The sequence below is a fragment of the Rhodnius prolixus genome, unplaced genomic scaffold, assembly GCF_049639745.1.
Source record: "Rhodnius prolixus isolate KJV_2025 unplaced genomic scaffold, Rpr scaffold_3, whole genome shotgun sequence".
Lineage (NCBI taxonomy): Eukaryota > Metazoa > Arthropoda > Insecta > Hemiptera > Reduviidae > Rhodnius > Rhodnius prolixus.
In genome coordinates, this window is record NW_027411603.1 from 33,790,228 (window position 1) to 33,814,367 (window position 24,140).

Sequence of the window (24,140 nt, forward strand, 5' to 3'; positions counted from 1 at the left end):
CTAGGAATGATTTCTTTACTAATTAGTTGAATTAACAACTAAGTTGTATTTTTCAAAGATGCAAGTCTGAAATAATCCAGTATTATTTTCTACAAAGAAGACAAAAGTTCAAATAACAAATCGGACTTATTTTTGAAGCGTACCATAGATCTAAACTTATCACATAACTTAAACAACAAGCAAGCATTAAAATGGTGGTAATGCAAAAGAAATGGGTGCTATACTTGTATTGTTTTCAGAATTCCAAATATTCTACTTCAAATAAAATTAGAAACTATAGTAAAACTAAACCAGTACATGCTTTAAATTAAAAATTTTCTCTTTGAAAAAAGGTTTTTGCTGGAAAATGGAAACTACAAAAAAAAACAGTATGAATGTGATAATACATACTTATGATGTTTATTTTTATTTTTTAAATCAAATTCTTGATCTTATTATGGGTGCGGATATTTTAAATAAAATCTGGAAAAATATTTGATTTTTTTTTAATAGTTTCATTTCATATTATTTCTGGAAAGTATTGAATGTAATGACGTTGAATATGTAGAAAAGCTCTAGAAAAAAAGACCCAGGATTCATCATATTTCGTTGGGGCTTTGTAAGCAATTGCAAAAATAAGGAAGTCTATAGCCCTTAGGCTATATTGCAATATTATTGTAATAATTGCAATTCTAAATTCCAGTATTGAGTTGGAATACCGGTGAAGATTAAAAGTTCGGGAAATGGGGACAGATACAACATACTATGGATTGTTGCTTAAATTTCTAAAATAAAAAATTAATCCATATAATTTATATCTTTGCAGTAAATTTATTCTTATGAATGGGCATTATGACAGCCGAATAGTTATAGAAACGAATCACAAAGCCAAGATATGATAGTGGGTACACGTCCTGGTCTTGGCCTTACATTATATTTAACGGCACAAAAATGAAATTTAGTAAATTATGTTAGTTATTCTCCTCCTTTCTAGAACCGATCGGTAAGAAAAACTCGCCTGGAATATTAGACATTACTTTACTTTTAATCTTATAGTATTCTTGTTTTTAAAAGAATATTTTCTTTAAAAATTATGATTATTTGCGAATTTATTGTTATTTTTTATCACATAAATGATGTGAAAGAGAGAAAATAATATCGACTTACTACAATATTAACAACAAACTTCTATTATTATTCTTTTTTAGACTATAGAAAACAAGACTAATCTTAGGAAGAGACCAGCATTTTTCAGAAGGTTTCTAAAGTATTTTTGAATGTGTTTAAAAAGGGCACTAACCAATACTGAAACATTTATTCAATAAAGCACTTTTGTTTTAACACCGTCTAAATATCAAATTTAAAATTACTGCAATTTCCGTTTTTAAGTTTTGCTGATTACCCACATATTCACAGACAGTCGTCTCTCACTTACACTTAGAAATCAATTTTTAAAAACCATATTTACAAATTCTGGAGACCTTAAAATGGATTTTTCCTGTGAAAACCCAAAACACGGTCGCAATAATTCCTACTAATAGTTAGAAACAGCAAAAACCTTTATTATTAGGAATTATCAACTAACGTAGCATTTTTTATTTGATGATTAAAATTCAATGATGTATCCTGTTGTTTCGTGCAATACTGCTGCTCAATACATGTACCAAATAAACATGCAGTCATAGTGACGCATTAAATTCAAAGAATAATGTCAACAAAAGAACAATCACATATGTAATTAATTTAAATAACAAAAACAATTGTAAACAAATAGAAAGAATTATTAAATTTAGATGAAGAAACATGAAGAATGGGAGACAAATTAAAATGCTCTTTGGAAGATCAACTGGACTAAGAGAAGATTCATTCTGGACGATTTGACTCACACAATCTGCTTGCCACAGAAAGAGCAGCTGGTACCGCCAGGCAATGGGGATTGTGGTGGCAAGTACGGCTTGTCCTGCGGAAGTTCTGGCACGCCCATCTGGCGGGCTATCGGCGTCAATGGACGTGGTGAAGTAGCTCGACCGCCTACAGCATGGCTTGTTGTCGAGTAATACTTCGTGTTTGACAAACTTGCTAATCATACAAATAACAATAATATTCTAGTCTCATTTAATTAATTATTTCAACACTTAATTTTACCTAAAATAAACAAAAATTTGGTAGCCCTTTTTACTTAAAAGGGAAAGATTAAGTAGTGATGATTGAGTTACAAGTATTTCCATCCAGGTTTTACCAAAATCACTACAAAAATAACCATCATCCGTAGACAAAATATGTACTTATACAATAATAATGCAATGTTCAAGTAACAGTAACATGCTTAATAAACCTAGATTGAAAATACTTGGAATAAATCAACAGTACTTTTCTCATTTTTAATTACTTACACAATAAGTCTTTCACAATCTGCACAAATATTCTGACCAGGTGCAAGTGGGGCCTGGGGACTAGAAGGGGATTTAGCCTCTGGGGGTGCCACATGCCTCAATCCGGTAATAGGAAATGTTGGAGTGTTCACTGTAGTTAAAGGTGTACTTGGTTGGAATGTTGATGCGTGGTCTATAAAACAAAATGTATTAACATCGCATGCATGTTAGCAAAATCATGCACTAAATAAAACAGTTAATTAATTACAGAGAAAGAAAAAAATAACAGAACTAAGACAGAAATTCACAAAATTATTAAAATATTAACGAGAGATATATATTTTTGTTTTGAGAGAAAAATTAAATTTAGTAACTTAAATAGTTTACTTTAGACATTATCTAAGAAAGGCACATAATAGTAAAAATCGGTTTGTAATTAAAATGATGCTTCTGTCACTATCAAACAGATGTATGTAAAAGGTGTAGAAGTATTCAAAACATTTGGCAAATTATAATGCGATTAAGATAGTCACTAAATATTTAAACATAATTAAGTGCGAAAGATGCAGTACAAGAAAAAAAAAGTTGACAATCTCGAAGAAGTGCTCAAGAAAAAACGTTATGTTGATTTTACCATGCTGAAACGACAAATCATAAGTAATCAGAGGGATATGTGCATACTTTTCATTTTCCTGGATAAAAAGGTTGTTATGGATGAAATATTTTTAGCACTAATATACTGAAACCTTTCCAAAGAAACTAGCAGTTTCTTTCCTCTAACAAGAAGATCAAAATGTTTTACTTTATTTACCTAAACCATTGCGTAATTTAAAATAAATTTGCTAAATATTATATTCTAATATTTTTCAATTTTAAAGATCTAATTCTTGATTATAATGATTACACGGTTAAAGTTTTGACTTAAAATGTGTTCAAGATCCAAAGTCTTCTCTTCAAAAAAAAAACATAATATGAATTGTAAGAGCGCTTCAGTCAATACAAATCTTATATGTACTTCACATAACAGAGCAGACCCACCCCTGTTCAGTTTGAGTTGAATGAAACTCGAAAATCTGATAATAATTGTAAATATTTCAAAATCTATAACACTGCCTTGAGCAAATTTATTTTAAAACATCATATAAATCATGGAATTTATCTTTAATTTAGGCTTTAGACTATCTGCTTTAGTAATTTTTAGAAAACAAGTGGGTAGGTATCAATTTTTAAAGACCATCATCAAGCATTCTTTCTAGCATTAAATGAAAATTCTAATTAAAAACACTATTAGGATCAATTAGATTAGGTAATAAATTTAAACCCATTAATTCTAAGCATGGCATTAACTAATCTTATAAACACTGGACACAAGGACTACATCCCTCTCTGAATGCGATTCGAACCTTCATTCAGAAGCGTTCTCATTGTACGCTAAAGCATTTTGGCTCAGAATCCAACATTCCAAGTACATATGTAGAAACAATCAAGAGATTTTTCGGCGCAGTTTTGTACTTCATAACGTTGGGCATAGGTGATAAATTTTGCTCGATAATGACAATGATGATGGTCTCTAATTCTGCTATAATATGCAAATATAAACCACAACGTGAGATTTAAAACTTAAGAATTAAAAATAAGAATGTGATTGCTTTTATACTATTATTTCTTAGCAAAATAATATATAAAAATTAATAAATTTATTTGGATAAGTTACCTGGTTCTGGTTCCCTTGGCTCTTTTTCTGCCTCTTGTAACATTTTGAACACTTCACTTTTTTGAGAATCGTAAGACTTTTCGTTTTTCATGAAGTTCACACTAATGTACGATAAACATATTTAGAAATAAATTAAGAGTCAATAAATGAAAATAAATATAATATTGATATTAAAGATGTTTACCCAAGAACTCCACCTGCCAGAACTTCAGCCTGTGCTGACAACGTTTCGGCAATAGTTTCTTCGCTGTACATTCCAACAGGGGTGTTGTACTGTTTATTAACAATAGCTTTCACTGAATCACCACCATTCATCTATCAACCGTTTAACTGAATTAATTATAAGATACATATTAAGCAAATAAAACTAAAATTCATTTATGAAAATTTTATAGAACAATGTACAATAAAATAAAATAGATATTGGCGCTATAGTGAACTACAAATATAATGAACACATGGTCTACTGACATTCTCGCTGAGAATATACATATTTTTTTATTGCTTCTAATTAAGGTTTAATATCTCTTCTCTGATTCTAAAAATCTACCATTAGGAAGTTCATTTGTGGCGATTATTATTATTATTATTTAGAGTATTATTTGCTGTTACAGATTGTGTATTTTTAGAGTAATGGGATCTAAAGAGCTTTCTTCAAATAATCAGACTGGAATTGTAATTTTAAATTTCTCTGAAAATATTATTATTGTGTTTTAACAATTATTTGGATAAGATGTATGAAAGTATCCATAAAAAAAGATTTCTGTCCTTTCTGTTCGAATGCTGTTAGTCATAAAGTGACATACATTTTTAAAATATTTTGTGCTATTCTATAAGAATTAAATAATGTCTAAGATAATGCATTTCTCAAGCACTTTTCGATACGTTTATGAAGACTTGGTTTGGCCAAGATTTTGAATTCTAGTATTTCAGAATAAGATGATGTTTTAGTGAATTTAGTTACCAATCCCAAGTGAAACAATGAATTTCCTTACTTTATAATTTTTTCAATATCAGAAAATTAACGTCACCTTCCTAATACTTTCGGTCCTAGATGTATGAAGGAGTCACTGACTTTAAAAATATAAAATAATAAAGGAGAACTATTCAAGAAGAAAAGCTAATATGAAATCCAGTACCAATTTATGGTATCAGGTCAGGGACACAAAGCTAAAGTTGACAAAATAATAATAATTTTTGATATTATGGAGAACTATAAGCCTTTTTTACAAGTAGCACAATCATTCAATTTTTTTTAAGATCACAAAAAAGTAAACTTTTAAACGCAGTGTTTTTTTAAGTTGTTATTTTCAAAATTATGAATGAATGAATAAAATCTTGATTGAATGCTCTTATTTTTTTTTATTTTGATAAATTTTTGATATCTACTATGATTTTATAAATATGACCTGTCCGTTAAGTAAGGCTGATTGCTCAAAATATTTGTCGCAATCGGCAGAAATTACTGTCCGGATGTGAGACCTTGGAAATGAAGTTTTAAAAAACTGTTAAGAAGCTGGGAAAGAAAGAAACTATGAAGATTTAAGGTCAAGTATATATAAACGGTGACTGGAGGATCCAAAATAACGAAGGACACAAGATACAAGCTCAAATGCTAGCGCAGAGTTTCATTAAGCAGAAAGACCCTGGTTCAAATCTAGGGGCGCTGCTCTTTTTTTTTTTTATCTTCACTATGGACATTCTTATCTGAATTGAAAGAATACTCAAGGCAGGCAGTGCAGTGAGAAGATTTCGGGAGTCAAAGACCTCAGATGTTGTTGTGCTTGTATGCTCAGACAGAAGGTTGATTGGACGAATTGCAAGACAGGAACAAATCGCGCGGACCAAATATAAATCGCAACTACCAAAATATATCTTTCTAAAGATAAATCTTCCAGAGATTAGATATTGAAATGTGAGTAGGCAGTGCCAGAATGTCGTGGTTTTACAGGGTCCAGCGCTTGCTCCCATTTATATCAAGATAGATATATAAACCAGATATCACAATCTTAGTAAATATTGTTCACTAGAAGCTGGCTGTAAATGATAGCTTGCTTAGAGATAGAGCGCCTTACCATAGCAATAAAGCTGATATGGGTACTGCAAACCGATCTGCTGATTTCAGCACGGCGGACCTTTATTATTTTCGTAACTAGAGCACGCTTTACCTTACTGATATAACCGTAGCCCTTACACATAAACTTGAGTGGAAGCATAGGAAAAGATTAGTAAGTTTTCCTGGTTGTTAAACTTCTTTAAAAGTTGGCGATACTGGGGTGTTACCCAAGACGATGCTTGCTGGGTTGGGCTCTTGGATTACCAGTGGCCTACAAGTGTATGAAAGTGCTGTTTTAAATAGTTCAAGCAGCTTGGTCAGAGAGTTCTAGAGTGAGGATTGGGTATGAACAATATTGATAGCCGAGTATCCCTAACAGTCTACAGCACTATGTAGAAAAGATAATAACAAAAATATGAATTGAAGTATTATTTACATCAAAATAATGAAAAATATTTACAGATGGGTAAATAAATATAAGTATTTAACTACAAGTTTCTAAATAAATTATTATTAGTCTAAAAGAGAGAGGAAAAAATAAACTCCAATTTTTGTTTGCTCCATTAAAGAAGATTATTAATGTAACAGTAGGTAGTTAGAGAGACACTCTTTGACAAAATTCCTACCGGAGTAAAGTGCCTCGGCAGTTTACGCGAAAATCCTTTTCTGTAAGCCTGTTAACAAGAAAAATAACAATGTGATAAAATAATTTTCTGTCAAAAAATACTTTTTTTTCGTTCAGTGTTTGTTTTCAGTTTTTATTTCCTGTAATAATGCTAAGAAATCTTGTATCATTAACTTTAAACATTAATTTTTATCAATTAACATCTTTTGATGTTATTTGGGAGTGGAGCATTATAATTTCAGCACCTGTGGGGTAGAAGATGGTCCGAATGGTTTTGGAGATACATTATGCCCAGTTGGTATTTGGACTGCAGATGGTTTGGCAGCTAAAGATGTTTTGGTAACTGTATGTGGAGAACGACCTCCTGGGCTTGGTACTTGGCCTACTGGACTTACTTGAGGTTTCCAAGTTGATGCTCCACCTCTGTAATAAAAGAAATATAATGGTTTCATTAGAAAATTTGATATACGGTAAAGATGTATTTATTAGCATTAGTAACGAAATAAAATTTATTATTTAAAACTGTGCTGAATTCATTTAAAAAGACTTCAGTATAATGTATGTCTTTTATGATATCAGAAGTATTTGATTATTCAACCAAATAGTAACTTTTAGAATGCCTAATAGTTCCTTAAAATAACTTTCCACAAAGAAAGGTTTATAAAAAAATATATGATGGCAAATATACAATAAACGAATTCAATCGAGCTACATTCGGAAAAATAAGAAACGAATATAGCGAATAAACGGTTTGGTATTGATATTTGGTAGTAACCATTGCCTTAATAATATAAAGTAAGTTTTTCATTCTGAAGAGTAGAAAGTTCAATTTGTATTTTACATCCAGTCTTAAGACTAAATCAGATATTTATTATTTATCTTTTAGTTTATGTTTTTCATTAAAATCCCATATAGGAATCTAACTATTAATTTTTGAATTAAGTAACATTTTTAGAATTTCAATATTTGCCATTGAACATTACTGACTGTGTTCATCGTCTTCTGACTTCATCGGTATGAATGAAGAAGCGAAAATAAGTCTGATTTATTAAGATTGAATTGGAAATTTTTTCCAAAAATAAAGGTTAAAATTAATTATAGGGTCAACTCACTAGAATTTAATAAATTATTATGTTACACAGTTAACTTGGAAAATGTCTTATTGCTAGATATAATCAAAAAAAGAATAATTGGTTAAACAGTCAATTAATAGAACATCGAAACTTGTTCTATTTGTTAAGAATGTTTTAGTTTTTGGAATCTAGCCAGGAGCCCCAATTTAGCATTTTATAGAAGATAAGCATCTCTCTATTAAGCAAATAATTACAAGGGAATATACACTTTTCAACAAAAATTTGTTTCCTGCTAGGAAAGAAACCATTTTTTGAGAATCGTATTCAAAAAATTGTCCTGAGACGTATTATTTTGATAGTCAAAATTGAATTAGTTTTTAATGATTAATCAAATTCTAAAATTACCTTTGGACTTGTACTTCGAAACTATTTCCAGCTCTTACTATAGTATCTTGGGCATCTTTATGTCTAAGATCTTGTACATCGACGTTGTTAACTCTCACTAAAGCATCGCCAACCTGAAGACCAGCTTTTTCGGCTAAACTTCCTCCATTTACCTGTAAGAAAATTACAAATTATTTTTTGTTGATGGAATTAAAACAAAAACAAAAAAAATCAACGTAAATTATCGTTTCTTAGGTTTAATTTAGCAAATGAGTGGGCAATTTTAAGAATTTTAAATATTATGGTAACAGAAATAAACTTAATCATTTGTTTTGTTTTTCTCTTTCTCTGACTCTTGCTGAAGTACCTCTCGTATTTCCAACTGAATTTGTTTCCTTCTGGGAAATAAACCATTGTGCGGAAACATATCAAAACATATGATTCCAAGATACTATCGACTTGAGATAAACTATTATCGAGTAGACTTTCATAAAGATTTTCAATTGGAGTTAGCACTTGATAGAACCACTTTAAGCGAAAAAAGAGTTTTTAGTGTGATACCATAAATAAAAATAACGCAATGTCGCAATAAATTCTTGACTTGCAACTAGGAATCTATCCTAGAAGGTTGATATCTCTACACCAAACTGATAAGTCTACCTGTGATGACGGATAAATATCCGAATTCGGTCAGGGATACAATAAACACACATAATGTGTAACAACGGATAAAATCAAATATACTATCCAACAATGAGGACCTAACCACATTTTTAATAGTTAAGAATTGATTTGGTACATTAATGTAAGTTTTATTTTATGTATCCACTCTGTTATATCAAAAAGTTCTATAAAATAATACTAAAGAATTGGATTGGTTAGTCTAATGATAGTGAATGCGACCTGCTTAGCACACAAATCTATTAAACTTAGGCTATTGAAATGTTCTAATTGGTGATATTAATTATAGCGACCTCAAATGATACATTACCTTTTTAATTAAAAAAAGAAAAAGCCAAACATGTAAAAAATTGTGAACCATCAACTGTTCAAGTTACAAGATTCCCTTATAAGCAGCTCAGATCTTGATAGTAATACTTCTCATACATTAGATATCTAATTTATATTATTTTTTAAAATGAAAAAATGTGAGATACACTATTCAAGTAAATAGAGAACTACAAGTTTTGTTCACTGTTAGTGGCTAGGAGTTAGTTACAGTTTATTTGTAAATTATTTACAACTCATTTTTGATCTTAGTGTAGCTGTATTAAAATCCTTTCGAAAGATAAGTAAATAACAAAAAAAAAAAGCTGTGGTTTTAGATGCACACGCTATTGTACACTAATTTAAAATTACGCAGTTGTAAACATTGATGAAGAATCAATTGTAACTTTTAAGATACTCTATTAACCTATGAACCCAAATAGTTGTGCCCATCTACTATAACATAAGTGTATCCACAGCAAAATTTGTCGACAATGCTCTTTAATGGACTAAAGTGGAAACTAAACATTGCAGTTATAACTTTTTCTATTTATTTTTGTAGTTTCAATGGTGAAAGAATGAATTAATGGGAATGAAAGATTTAATATAATATTATATACGAGTGTATAACTTTCTTTATGAATGCGAGGGTTGCCTTAAGAAAAAGAGATCTCACTTTTATTTGAAACCACTGACTTTACATAATTTGTTTGGTTTACTTTAAGGATCTTTCTTCGTCAGTTTTTCAAGAGAGACGAAAAAGATAGTATTAGAAATGACAATATTTTTTTTTAACTGGCAATTAAAGAACAAAACTAACTCGAAAATTAACGCAGGAAATTCTGCTTAAGAATTGCGAAGAGAACCGTCAAAAGTTTGATCTGAGCTCGAAAAAACTGTAGTTCACAGAATGTTTCAGTTTAGCATTTGTTTTATTATTATTATTATTTTCTAACAGGAATCTTGTTGAAAATTTTAAAGTATTTCTATGGAGCTGTAAAATATTTTAGTAGAATGTCTTTTCAGTATACGTATAATGCACGGTTCTATTCTATCTGAAGGATAAATATGTCTTAGAAATTAGATCAAAATAGGCTCCTTCAGTTTCTAAATGTGTTTTTTATTACTTATTCGATCATAGAGAGAAATATTTAAATAAGCATTAATTCCTAAAAAAAACCTACATTGATCTGCATACAGATCTATTAAGTATGTAAGAAACCAAGAAAGATAAAAGTTGTACATAATATCCTAGTGTATTGATGCACTAAGGCAATTATAGTTGAATAAATTCCAGGTGTGTTTTGTGGAGATTTTTTTAGCATTAAATTGTGATTATTCTAAAGCTGGAATCTCCTGATACCAATTAAAAATTATCTTCTAAAAGTTACCATTCCAGATCACCATAAAAATCATACTATTTAACCAGACACTATATAATACACTCTCCAACTATGCAGATACCAGACATCTTCAAATAAGTATTACAAAATAAAAAACGAACAGGACTAAAAACTATAAAAAAACTCCAAATTTGACTTGTATACACGAAAATTGTTCTTATATTATTCAATTGTCCTTATATTGTTCAATAAAAATTGTAATTCGCTTTCACTTGATCAATTCCTTGTATTCTGTAAAAGAATTCTGCTAAAAAGAATTCGAAAAAAAAATCAACGTTCTTACATTTCGTGTTATTGAATCTAGAATTGCAGAAGAATTGTTTCTAGGAACACTAATTTCTACTCATAGTCTGTCTGACCATTATTATGATCCTTTGTTTATCACACAGTTGGACTATTAATTTCTAGGAACAGCCTCTTTGCTGATAAATATAGAAAACTAATGATTCGCTTAAAGAAATAAATATTTTAAGGATCCATTTTTCAAGTTTAAATTATTTTCAATTAGTGATATTTGCCTGACACATAATTAAATGTGTATAACTAAATTTTACACCATTTCCTAACATTGAAATATTTACCATTTCAATAAAATGTTTTCCTAAACAATGGAATAGTTAAAATCATGTTCAAATTAACCTTGATCGTTAGAGGGAGAATATTTAAAGCAGAATTTCATACAACCCGATCAAGCATTAAGATTAAGTAAACATCAATTATTTGATGTTATGCAGAGATAGTAATCTCACCATATAATACTAAAATGAGGTCGATTCAAGCAATTGATAGTTGATGATTCAGTTGAATATTTTTCTCTACCAGTCAAATATTTAGGTACAAACATTGGTAATTTCTATAAATAACTTTAACAACCTTAGATTATCAGTAATTCTTTATGGTAGTATTTTATTAGTTTTGTAACGAAATAAATACTGAACATAGCTTTGTAACGAATATTTTGAATTTATATATATATTTTTTTTTACAATATAAAAAAGAATACAAACCCTCCAGGACGTAGATGTCTGACGTAGAGAACGTAGATGACAGTTAATGCTAATTAAAAGTTTTGTATCAAATTCCATAAATTTTACTTTGAAAATCGTGCTTAGTTAAAAATAGATTCAATATATTCAAATTATATCTTATGCATCTTTCAAGGTAGAAATGTAAAAACTATCTAAAATATTGGGATTCAATAAAAAGAATGAGATGTTTACGGTGAAGAAAAAGATCTGTGAAACAGGCCATGTTAAAATGGTTATAATGCTTGCAGTTCAGGTATTATTTTTAAGCCAAAGAATATATCTTACAATAATTTTTTAACAAAATTAAATAAGTGAATTTTATACTCTCTTAGATCTTGTATATATGAAAAATATTTTAATAATTTCATTGTTGTAATAGAGAAGCAGATGTTAGCCAGCTGGGTTTGAAGCATCCTAGTATGGTTGAGCTGTTTTTTTTTAAAGAATGTACTTTGTGAACAGAATTTTAAGACAAGAACTCTTTTGAAATTTTAGATCAAATTCGCAGATCTATTTATCTTGAGATAGGTCAGAATTTTTGAATGTCAGTGCCAAATTCGACAGCATAACATCTATATATATTTTGTTCAAACAACGGATTTGATAACTTTTGTTTCACTTTCGTCGCAAATAGATTATTAGTAAAAAAAAAGATGCGAAAATGTGCCAATCTCAGATATCCAATTCTATGTCTTCATGTTGATTTTTAATACACTAAATATATTTAATTTTTCATACATTCTTCTTTCTCATTTGAAACTAACATATCTCTAGCTCGCCTTCGTTTACAAACTACAACTTTAAAGCTCGCAAAGTACCACTTATTTGCCCTCATTTTAATTAATGTCATTCAACTTTAAGAACAACATAATTTTTCCCCCAAAAAAATTTCATTGAAAATGTGGTCAGGTCCACAGTGATGGATGAAATCCCGAAGCCGGTTAGGGATACAAAAACTACGTGCTAAGACGGATTTAATCAGTGATAAAGTCTTATTATTTGCATTGTAATTTGAATATGAAAATAATTGAGTCAAATAATTTTCAGCATTCAACTAAAAGCGTTTCTCCAAGTGTACCTATGAACAAAGGTAAGGTATTTACAGTCGTTTCCATTTCAGAAAAATACTTTTAGCTTGCAATACGATTAATGATGTTTCCATCATAACGTAGCTATAAATCGAGATAAAATTACAAAAGAATCATTTTTTAGGGGAAGGTTATTTACGCAGCTGTGTAACAAAGGTGAAGTGACAGAACACTGCAGGCTATTGAAGATAAAGTTGTAAATATGCTTCATTCTAATGTTTAAGTTGTTGCCTTGTTCCGCCTACATCTTAGCATTGAAGTTTGCATACTTGGGTTTATATATTGGTTTTTTTTTTTTCTACAATAAGTACCTAGTAAGTAAAACTTGTTTAAGAGTAAGATGCATCTTTTTGTTTTTACTTTTTGCATCATTGCAATAACCTATTTCATTTTTTCGTTTTGTTTTAGCGTTACACGATAGACTGCAATTAGAGTGACATTAAATCTAAGTGCTTGAACATCTTATGTGACTCTCTTGGGAGTCATTATTTATCTATAAGGTGTACTCTAAAGAAAGTGATGGTGAGTTGTGGAGCCAGAACAGAGGTTCACAAAGTTTTTCCGCAAATCTGAAAAGTATTGGTTTGTCTCAGACCTAGGACAATGTTCTTCTAGTCTTTCTGTTAGTACTAGGCACTAATTCCAAGGTAGAGTTTTTTTTTGCAATTAGTTTTAAGACTAGCCTCAAACTATCCATTAATTGTAACCCTTTATATATCTAATGAAACTCGTCTCAATTGAGTTGCTACTCTTTTACTTTTTGTTCGATAACGTCTAAACCTTAGTACGAGATACTTAAACCGTTACTGCAGATTGTAGGAGGATAAATTATAATAACATAATATTTGATGAGAGACTGAAAGAAATAATCTTCAAACGTAATTAACTATTGCATTCTTTATCCTCTTATTAAGCATTATTTATAGCTTATGATGTCAATCTATGAACGTCTTAAGTTCAATAATTTAATTAAAACACATAGGCAAGGAATGAATTCGTTCAACGCTTTTAAAAAAGTCAGACGGATATTGCTGTTTATATTACATAAAAAAATAAGAAAAATACCGAGAACTAGCCACGTTTAAAAGTCCCAGCAGAAAAGGTAAAAAACTTTATGTATTTAAGATAAAAGTCTCAAGTAAGATTACCATTCAAAATGCTTACTCAGTATGAAAGTAATCATTCAATAATAAATATTATTACAGTATATTAAACAGTAATGTTAAAATATATTTATAAAAGAGAACAAACTAGATTTATTTAATGATTTACAATAAGCAATCGTTCAAAAAATCCATTTAATGTTTAGTTCTTCGTCACATGCAAACCTCATATTAATTCAGAGCACATTCATATTTAAATAAAAACATATTTAGATGATATTTGTGTTTATTTATTAGATATATCGTGGTATTAGTTACTCCAGGCAATAAATTATTCTCTTTGCAGTCTTTTTGTTGTCATACCAGTGGCGTCTTGTAGTATTCAAAGTCAGGCGTTCTTTAAGCTTCCAATGAAAATATTCTACTTTTATGTTTTGAAAATCATTAAAGCAGAAATGTTCTTCTGTTGCGTTACATATTTACTCGGTTAATTTATAAATTTCAGTAATCACTTTAGAGAATTTTGAAAAAAAATTTAACGTTATTCAAGAAAACTCGATGATATACCCTTCATGGGAAGGAGATTGGTGCCCGTGAGAGGTTGTTCCTGGTTGGTTAGCAGTAAATTTAGTTGTGTAGGTGGTGATAAACTTTTTCGCTTAATTCTGGTCAGGGGTTTTCCCTCACCACTCCTGCTTCTTTATTACATATCCCTTCTATGATAGCCGCACCGACAAGCCATTACGCACACTGCAAAAAGGTTCAGGTCACCCGGAAAACCACCCGGAACCGTTCTCGGGCCAAGCGATTCGCCACCTCTCAAAGCCCCTTTCTAGACAAGTCAACTATCATTTGGGAAATGTTTTCTCCCACCTTCTTGTTCTTCCTTTTTAGCAAATAAGAAAATCTCAACGATAAATGAGATAAAATTAAAGAATTTAATATTTAAATAATGGAACTTCAATTAAACTGGAACTTTAAAATTTAGATGGAAGAATGTCACAACCCATAATCAATGAAACAATTATTCTTCAAAGTTTACTATTTAAATTTTGCTTACTTTGATTAGCATGAATCATTGAAGGTGTAATCAGAAAACAAACAAGCTTTACAAAATGAATGGTCCAATTCTTGCAGAAGGCCATTGTGGTGAAATTCATGATTTATTAAAAATAACCCCACACCATAGTTTATTTTTCTCATTTTGTAAATAAACTATTGGCTGATTATAACATCTTGGATTATTTTATTCATTTCATTGAGAGTGCGATTGATTATTTTCTGATACATTTGCAAGTGCATATTGTTAATGTTTATTCTATTTAAACAAAAACGATGTGTTATGATACAATTCGTTTAAAAATAATAATTGGAATTCTCACACTCAGCTTATACTTGCTAAATTTAGATTACAGCCTAAACAACCTCATTCTGGAGGTAAACATTACAAACAAGAGCACTTGGAAGTCCTCTGGAATTGGCTACATCTGAAGAAGTAACGAACTGAAAAAGTGAATATTTAGAAAAAGCAGAGGAAAAAATCTCAATAAAGAAATGTGTGGACTCTCTAATTCACTTAATTTGATTTGATGCGTATTAGCTAGAATTTAGGGTAAATGTTCAATTTAGGTTACATGATAAAACATTTACCAGAAATGACTAAAAGTAAATAATCACATCTGTTAAGACGATGCAGATAATTATTCAATAAAAATATATTGCGTAACATTAATAAAGTGTTTCCCCAATATTTGTTTATGAAGATAACACGAAATAATCCATAGCAATCTAAAAAAATTAAATTAATTCATTTTGCTAAACTTTACTCATTTTACTGTTTCCACTATTTAAATTTTCTATTCCTAATTTTCTTTCAATTTAAGGCCGCCTTCTATTTCTATCGCTTAAAAACACTTAACTCGCTTAAGATGTGAATTTTTGTTAGTTTATTTTAGATTACAAAAACATGCAAGCAAGCTGTAGATAATGGGCTGGCTAAAAAAAGATTTCCATATGCGCTGCATAATGATGTTAAACATCGTTCTTTACTGATCTATGTATTTACTCATTGATATATTTTTTTAAATAACAAATCTTTTAATTATTTATTATTTAGTGAAATATGAATTTATTTATATATTTATATTTACTACCCAAACATAAGATCTCTTTTTGTTTGGAATCTTATTGTGAGTCTGGAAAACACAATTATTGTAATGTGCGCTTAATTTACTTCAATTTTTCTACTTACCCAGCTCATTCATATTAATCTAAAACGGAACAGGAGCTTTTGTTATCCTATCCCACGTCACTGGCCATTTAAGCCATTTGATGCCTCGCATCCCAAAAAAAGGTAGCTTACTACAGTAAAGGAAGGTGATCATTACTGCTTATTATTACAACCTTTACTTTTGCAACCTATCCATTTTAATTCCGGCTGGCCGTCTCTTCCTCCTCATACATGTTCCTAATCGAGGTAGCCAAGTGAAATAATTTAAATTTTACAACAAAAAACAGTAATGTCTGAGCATTTATTTTTCATTCATGTTGAGACAACTTCAACCTAATTTTCCTCATATTGGCTATTATGTCTGACACCAAACCCTATAATGTTATATAATTTTGAGAAAGCCATTATACATTCATTTTTCATTTTAATTCATATTGTTAAGTAATCCTGAGTCCAACGTAACAAATTTTGTTTTCTATTATTGGAACTCTGATTAAGTGATACTCTTGTAAAAAATTATTTTGATAATTAACATTTCCGATCAGGCGACTTTGAAAGCTCGCCGAAATATTTATTTAAAAAATAAATTTTGATGCTGGGATATCAAAAATCATTTTAACCAATAATCAATCTGTTTTACAAGTCCGACTGCTGAAAGAATTGAAAGTGGTTCTATAAGTTCAATAATTCTATCAGTATGTTTTTTTAATGCAATTCTTATTAAGGAAGAAACAATAATTTCTTACAATATAGTAATTGTTGACAAAAAAAAGTTCTTTCCTACAAATTTAAAGGATTTTAACACGCGTACATAAAAGTGAATTTATCTTAAATTCAAATTTTAATGGCTTTTGTTACACCAGTGTGTTGTTTTAGTTACAGTTATACAAGTAACTAAAAGATGTATAGCTTTCTTAATATACAAAGTACAAATTCCAAATAAGCTATTAACAGATTGTTTTCACTAGCTATACAACCAGGTTTTTGTAATACATAGTTTTAGGTCATATAAATCGTTGAAAAAGCAAAACACTGTCCAATTCTATATATACATGTTTTGAGTGTAGTTTTAAGTAGACTGTGATAATAAATCTTTATCACACATATGTATCATACGTAGGAAGACATAAGTCTTATTAAGATGTCATAAATATATCTTTGCAGTGAATTTTTTTTTTTTAATTTAAATTTATAAATAGCGATGATTTCAATGGAAGAAAATGTGTAATTTACAGTTGAAATCATAGCTGTTTAATGAAATCTAATGGGAAAAATTTAACCTTCTACTTTTACAATTCCTTACTGTCGCATTTCTTTAAAGCGAGAAATTTTAACTGTGAATTTGTTTAATATCAGTAAGAATATTACGACAAAAAAATAATTTTGTAGAAAGTGATTATAACTGTTTGATAAACTTCTCACGAACATCTTTGTTACTTGAACATTTTGAAGTTCATGTATGTCAGCAAAATTGTACATAAAGATCATATTATAGAAATTGTATCAAAGAGCAAGCAAAGCACCACTATCTGGAGAAGAAGTTGAGAGTTTGCGAGCCTTAGTGTTCACTTAGTTCTAGAAAGAAGTTGAGAAGGGGAGAGGTAGCATGGTCAACGTCGTTTTAAACGACAAGCAGGATAATCAGGATGGAATTGTGTGGATAAAGATTGGACAAGAGGGTTCGGGTGATCTGCTAGATTGAGTCGGGCGTGGATTACTTCAATAATGTGGGAGTCTTTAAGATCTTGTTAAACAGTACGATGTGAGACATAATGAAGTGCTTTTATGATTCTGCGAAGGATATTGGACTGGAAGGATTGTATAGGTTGAATGTTGAAAGGTTAGGCTCCACATTGCTGGTCCAAATATCCATGTTGGTTGGAGTAGTAGTGTTTTGTAAGTTAAGAGTTGATTGAGCAATGAGAGGGTGGATTTAGTGCCTAGGAGAGTCTCATATATAATCTGAAACATCTGTAACAGTTTAGTTTCAACTCTTATATCTTACAGCGAATTCTTAACAAATAGAATTGATAAACAGAATTCACAATTTTTTGTGACAATACAGAAAACGTTCAGTTATCATTTTAGCTCTCCAAAAATAGTGTACCTATAAAAATTCAATTTCAAACATCGAATCTACTGCAATGTTCCCTCACAAAAGTAAGAGAAAGTAAAAAATAAAATTAAAAAAAAAAACTAAAGTGGCAAAGTGCCACGCCCTTATACCAGCAGAAAAAATAGAAACTATATATAACATCAGGGACATACTCCCACCACAGCGAATGGTTCTAGAAGATGGCAAAAGGCCCATTGGGTTACCACAAAGAAAAGGGCACAATAGTTATTAATCAAATAGTGAATCAAGCCAAGTTTCATTTTCTTTCTTTTTTTTGTTTTTTTTACACAGGAGTTCTGGTCTCGACATCAAGCGCAGCGAGTATGGCAACTGAACGATTGTCTCAAAATGCAAATGCTTGTTGAATATTCAGTTTTATCTGTAACCGTAATAAATTATTCATAATGTGATTTAAAAAAAAAAATGGTGTGTAAAATTTGACTCTTCATTTTACACAATATTTAGTTAATAATTATAATAACTAATACAAGTATAAGTATAATTTTTATTTGTTTTCAGGGTATTACCCTATACAAATGGAGTATTGGCACAAATAATTATAATAACAATATACTAATGTTTAATTAACTCATTGTCTTATAATATGAACTCTGAACATACGAGGGTCGTTTGAAAAGTCCGTGCAAAGTCAGAGAGATAGCACTACTGGCGCGTATCGAGGTTATGTTTAGTTAGTAGCATCTCTTGGAAGAACACACACCAAGTTTCAGCCAGATCGGTCTATTTCTTTGTGTTTGGCATTCGTTTGAATCGAGGAAGTCGAGTGATTTTCAAAAAATGGACGAAAAAGAATTTCGTGTGTTGATTAAACACTACTTTATGAAAGGCAAAACGCCTCAGGAGACTAAAGAGAAGCTTGATAAACATTATGGTGACTCTGCACCTTCGATTAGAACAGTTTATAAGTGGTTTCAAAATTTTCGGAGTGGCCATATGGGCGCACAAGTGACGCTGAACGTTCTGGACGCCCTGTTGAGGTTACTACTCCAGAAATCATTGATATAATCCATGATATGGTGATGGATGACAGAAGAGTGAAGGTGCGTGAGATTGCTAGTGCTGTGGGCATCTCGAATGAACGGGTACATAATATTTTGCATCAACATTTGGACATGACAAAGCTATCCGCAAGATGGGTGCCGCGATTGCTCACGCTTGACCAAAAACGAAACCGTGTGAAGTGTTGCAAGGACGGTTTGCAGCTGTTCCAGAAGAATCCGCAGGACTTTAAGCGTCGTTTCGCCACTGTGGATGAAACATGGATACATCACTACACTCCTGAGACCAAAGAACAATCTAAACAATGGGTTACCAAGGGGGAATCTGCGCCAAAAAAGGCGAAGACCGGTCCTTCGGCCGGAAAGATTATAGCGACTGTCTTTTGGGATTCGCAAGGAATAATCCTCATCGACTATCTGGAAAAGGGTAAAACAATTGCAGGTGCATATTATTTATCGTTATTGGACCGTTTAAAAACCGAGCTGCAAGAAAAACGCCCACGATTGGCCCACAAAAAAGTCCTTTTCTATCACGACAACGCACCAGCTCACACCTCAGCAGTTGTGGTCGCAAAATTAATGGAAATAGGGTTCCAACTCGATTCACATCCCCCCTATTCTCCAGACTTGGCTCCCTCGGACTACTATTTGTTCCCCAATATGAAGAAATGGCTGGCGGGAAAAAGATTTTATTCAAACGAGAAGGAGTTTGCAGAAACGAATGGCTATTTTTCAGACTTGGATAAATCCTATTATTCGGAAGGGATCAACAAACTAGAGCAGCGTTGGACGAAGTGTATAAGCCTAAAAGGAGACTATGTTGAAAAATAAAAAAGGTTTACCCCAAAAAATTAAGTAGTTTTTATTTTTGCACGGACTTTTCAAACGACCCTCGTATGCATTTTGATTAACAGATTTTCTTGCAAATTTGAAACTACAGCGATACTTTTAGACTTCCCTTAATATTATATAAAGCTAAAGTTGAACATTGGTCGCCATGGCTCTTTATTTTTTTATTTTATTTTTTTAAATAAAAAACGGATCAATATCCAATTTACAGAAACAACAATAAAATAACATAAATAATACAAATAGTTCTCAGTTTACATATAATTTAGGTTTAATTTATAATTAGGCTTTAGCATTTTATTTTACCTTTTAGAGGTTATTGTAAAGATTTATACAAATAACTCAAAGAAATAGTTGACATCTGGCTTTATTTAGAAAATTTTGTATATCTATGCCAAAGAAATCTAAGTTAAAATGATTGGCTATCCGCATCATACGAAAGTTAGGGGAGTAAAAACTGTAATTATGTTTGCAGTACGGTACATTGAACGAAGAATAATGTCAAGTAGTATGGGATGAGATATTAAAAGAAATTAGAGAACGAAGGTAAGGACAGTCAATTTGAGAATGGAGAAGTTTGCAGAGGTAAGAGAGATCATAGTAAATTCTTCTAGTGGCAAGTGGAGGAATATTGAGAGTATATATAGCACAATTCTGCCACCTTTTTCCATTCCCGGCAAACCAAATGATATTTTTCATTCCGCCTAGTTCCGGCAAAAAGTCTTTTTACAGAACATTCATTTTCAAAAATTTATGGTTATGTTTTTTTAATCTGTAAGGCAGTTATTTTTCTAGGCGTGAGATTCAATTCTAACTTACAGTGAAGTAGCAATGATACACTTTTGCTTTGGAATTACTTACGATTTTTTGTTTTTTTCTTTGCAAGGATTCGGCACTATGATCAAAATATATTTACTAAGCCCTCGCTCATGAGATCATAACATATCCTTCAACATGATATCCTTCAACATACCTAGTTGGTTTCGTAGCCTTTGGAAAGTGATATTTCCAAAACTGCTTCCTAGCCAAGCGCAAGACAAGGGTGTCGCGCACCTTTTATCGAAAATATGTTTTTTGGATACCAAAAAAAACATAATCTGATAAATATTCCGTAAGTGCATCGTAAGGGCATAAAATAAGTAAGGGTGTTGAGCGATGAAGAGAGATAGAAGCATGCTTTTTGTGTTCGCATGTATCAATTTTCTTTCTATGTTAAGAATAAAGAGTACGTTTTATAGAAAACTGTGCATTTATTTGCTGTTTGATAGACAGTAACTACTGTCCACCCATATTATTCTAAATTTCTAAGACAAAACATCAGACAAAAATGGAGAAATGCAATGAAATAATGTACATTGCCTTTTAAAATTCTCTTAAGAATATAAATTCAAATAAATTTACCATTATAGCAGCTGCTACTGTATTTGAGTTGAAATATTGCAACAATTTGCATTACAGAACGGAATTAATTAAAATGACTTCTGAAATAAATTATTTATTATTCAATGGCCAACAAAAATTTTGTCGTTTAATGGTGTTAATCTAAACTGTATGTAGGTAATTTCATCTTCATTATAAATACATGATAGCGAATTTGTTCAAGAATGATGACGCAAACAATTTGATGATTTAAACGTTGATATCATCCTTTTTATTTCTTTTATAGATGATTATAAGTGATATTTCCAACTTGAAGTTTATCTTACTGTAAAAACAGAATAATAAAATATACCAAGAAATTTTGATTTAAAAATGCAGAATGTTTTATGAATTTATCCAGAGACTAGGTCAAACTATAATAATAGTATACACGTCATAGACTATATCATATATAATATTTACAAAAAAACAATAGTATGGATAGGAATAGAAACAAGGTTTCAAGAGGAGTGAAAGACTTTAGTTTTAAATTAAGAAAACTACTTTTACAACAAGTTACGTAAATTGTTAATATGCACAGGTAATATTGTTACGAATCCTGACGAAAGATTTTTGGCACTGAAATATATTGTTTACAATAAAATGGAGCCAAAATAAATTAGTAACTCTAATCCAATTATAGATTTGCTTTTTTGTAAAATCTATCATTACAAAATCTACAGCTAACCTTTTGTAATTGTACTAAACTAATTGCAGTTGAATTACAACACGTGCCAAGTATTTTGATAGATATTATTAGTACATGTTTGCACAATTTATTAGGGTTAAATTACATCTGGCGCTTGAAACTCATCATTATTTAAAAAGCCTTTAATTCAGGGAAGATTTGTTTCACCATTAAACAAGAAAAAAAAAAAAAATGTGTAATTTTAAGCTTTTCATAGTTGAGAAGATTGCTATAATTTGTCACTTAAATGCAGCTGTACAACAGGTGCAATGTTTTTTATAAAGTTCAAATCTTCATGCTAGAATTAAAGGGGAATATACATATAACCTTTAAATTTAATGTAAGCAAAATTTGCAATATTTTTATGAGGATAATCGTTATTCAAGATATCCCAGTTCCACCCTGGTTCATGAAGGAGAGATCATAAAGTCAGCTTGTAGAATAAATTTGCCGTAATTATAAGAAGCACATTGACCAATAAACCAGAAACAGTGAATATAGATTCAATTACAGGTTTAAGTTCTGTCATAGCTGATGACAATATAGCAAAAATACAACCAGCTTTGCTCTTTTTTTTTTTAATATATATAAGCAAAGCTTAGACATTGTACAGAACCAATGAAGGAGAAGTAGCTCTAAATTTATTACAAAAATAAAAATTCATAATATAAATTCAAAATGTGTTGGAGATTTAAAATAATAATAATTTTATGGTCAGAAAGGAACGTTATTTAAACATGTTATTTATAATCATTTATAAGTATAAATAAAAAGCATAAATACAATCTCTCTACAATAAGCATAATAAGATAAAAATAAATTTATTCAACTTCATTTTAAATACAAAATACGAGTATACTAAAAAATTGATCTAAATAGGGTCTCTTCATTTTTTCAATGCTTTGATAATGGTAAATTTTCCTGCAGTAAAAAAAAAAACATTCATGTCCTTGTAACGAACAGCAAAATATACGTCCATAGTAACTGGAATAAAACCAAATATCTAGAAGAAATCAAAGCTCAAATTTTATGTTTAGCAGATTTAGAAACTTTTTTGCACCTTTTCTAATCTTTCCTTCAGTTTTTATTTTTTTTTTTCAGGTTAACCATATTTTACTTTTGTATCTTGAACCCTGCACTTTTATTGTTTAACAAAAAGCGCACCAAATAATTATATGAGAACCAATCAGTATCATTAAATGGTTTTTTTATAAATTAAATTTATTGCTGTCTACAAAAATAAATTTATTTGTATGGCGATGTTTTGATTATATACAAAATATGTATAATAATGTACAACTAGATCCCAAGCTTTAAGTTATTAGTGAATTGATGAAAGACGCTAGAAATAGCTGGAACTCATCATATATAAGGGTCAGACTTGATTATACGAGGATATGAAGGGCCATATTAAGCAGATAGCAGATAGAGAGCTTGGGCATCCGGATTAGAATGATCAAATAGATTAGTGTTGAAAGTTATTTCGGATTAGTACGGATTTAAAAGGTATCTGAGGTCTTTATAGTGGTTGTATTAGAAAATTAAAAAGAAACATTGAAGAGGCGTGAGGACTTCGGATTAGAAGAACAGTATTCTGAGAAAGGTAGAAAATTTACCGAGAGTCCACAGTTCCGCTCCATATAATGTCCATATTAATCGTAAAAGTATCTTAAAAATAATCAGTTTTATGTGTATTTTCATAGTAGAATTCAGTCCAAGTAATCGCTTTGGCTTACTATATCTCCTATCTAGTCTCTGTCATTTCAGTCGAGTATGTGGGTTCCAAGTCCCGGGTAGAATCCCCAAATAGCGAGATAGCTGGATGTAGGTATGTCCTGGATGCTAATAATTACCGTCGGAAAGGTTTTTCTTCTTAGTATAAAAATTATTTGTGCGCACGACTTCAGCTGGGATAGATTATAAACTCCACATTGAGATGTTTAGATAAAGTATGAAAAGATGTAAAACAGCTGAATGTCCGGAATTAATGGATCGCCCTAGAGAGAG

The 24,140-nt window shown here is 30.5% G+C and overlaps 1 protein-coding gene and 1 long non-coding RNA gene across 14 annotated transcripts in view; one reads left to right on the forward strand and one right to left on the reverse strand.

The window, feature by feature from the left end:
* Positions 1 to 24,140, reverse strand: part of Zasp52 (Z band alternatively spliced PDZ-motif protein 52) — a 73,670-nt gene that overhangs the window by 13,811 nt on the left and 35,719 nt on the right. For 3 of the 12 annotated variants that reach the window (XR_012457928.1, XM_074126309.1, XM_074126312.1), the window contains exons 2-7: positions 8,225 to 8,376; positions 6,992 to 7,169; positions 6,748 to 6,795; positions 4,250 to 4,380; positions 4,066 to 4,166; positions 1,866 to 2,058 (exon numbers count right to left, since the gene is read on the reverse strand). Coding sequence is in view for 11 of the 12 variants with exons in the window: in XM_074126309.1 (XP_073982410.1) it covers positions 1,866 to 2,058; positions 4,066 to 4,166; positions 4,250 to 4,380; positions 6,748 to 6,795; positions 6,992 to 7,169; positions 8,225 to 8,376 (803 nt within the window). In the remaining variant the exon portion in view is untranslated. Of the gene's footprint in view, positions 1 to 1,865; positions 2,059 to 2,372; positions 2,545 to 4,065; positions 4,167 to 4,249; positions 4,381 to 6,747; positions 6,796 to 6,991; positions 7,170 to 8,224; positions 8,377 to 9,194; positions 9,527 to 16,063; positions 17,199 to 24,140 lie in introns of those variants that run through there. The other 9 variants (XM_074126315.1, XM_074126310.1, XM_074126311.1 and 6 more) reach the window with 6 other exon arrangements.
* Positions 12,004 to 16,064, forward strand: LOC141453310 (uncharacterized). Of its 2 annotated transcripts, XR_012457940.1 has the most exons (6): positions 12,004 to 12,149; positions 12,669 to 12,711; positions 12,834 to 13,023; positions 13,118 to 13,356; positions 13,692 to 13,811; positions 15,221 to 16,064. It is a non-coding gene; the product is annotated as an uncharacterized lncRNA (long non-coding RNA). The 2 variants fall into 2 exon arrangements; XR_012457939.1 differs by having other exon boundaries at positions 12,005 to 12,149; positions 13,692 to 16,064.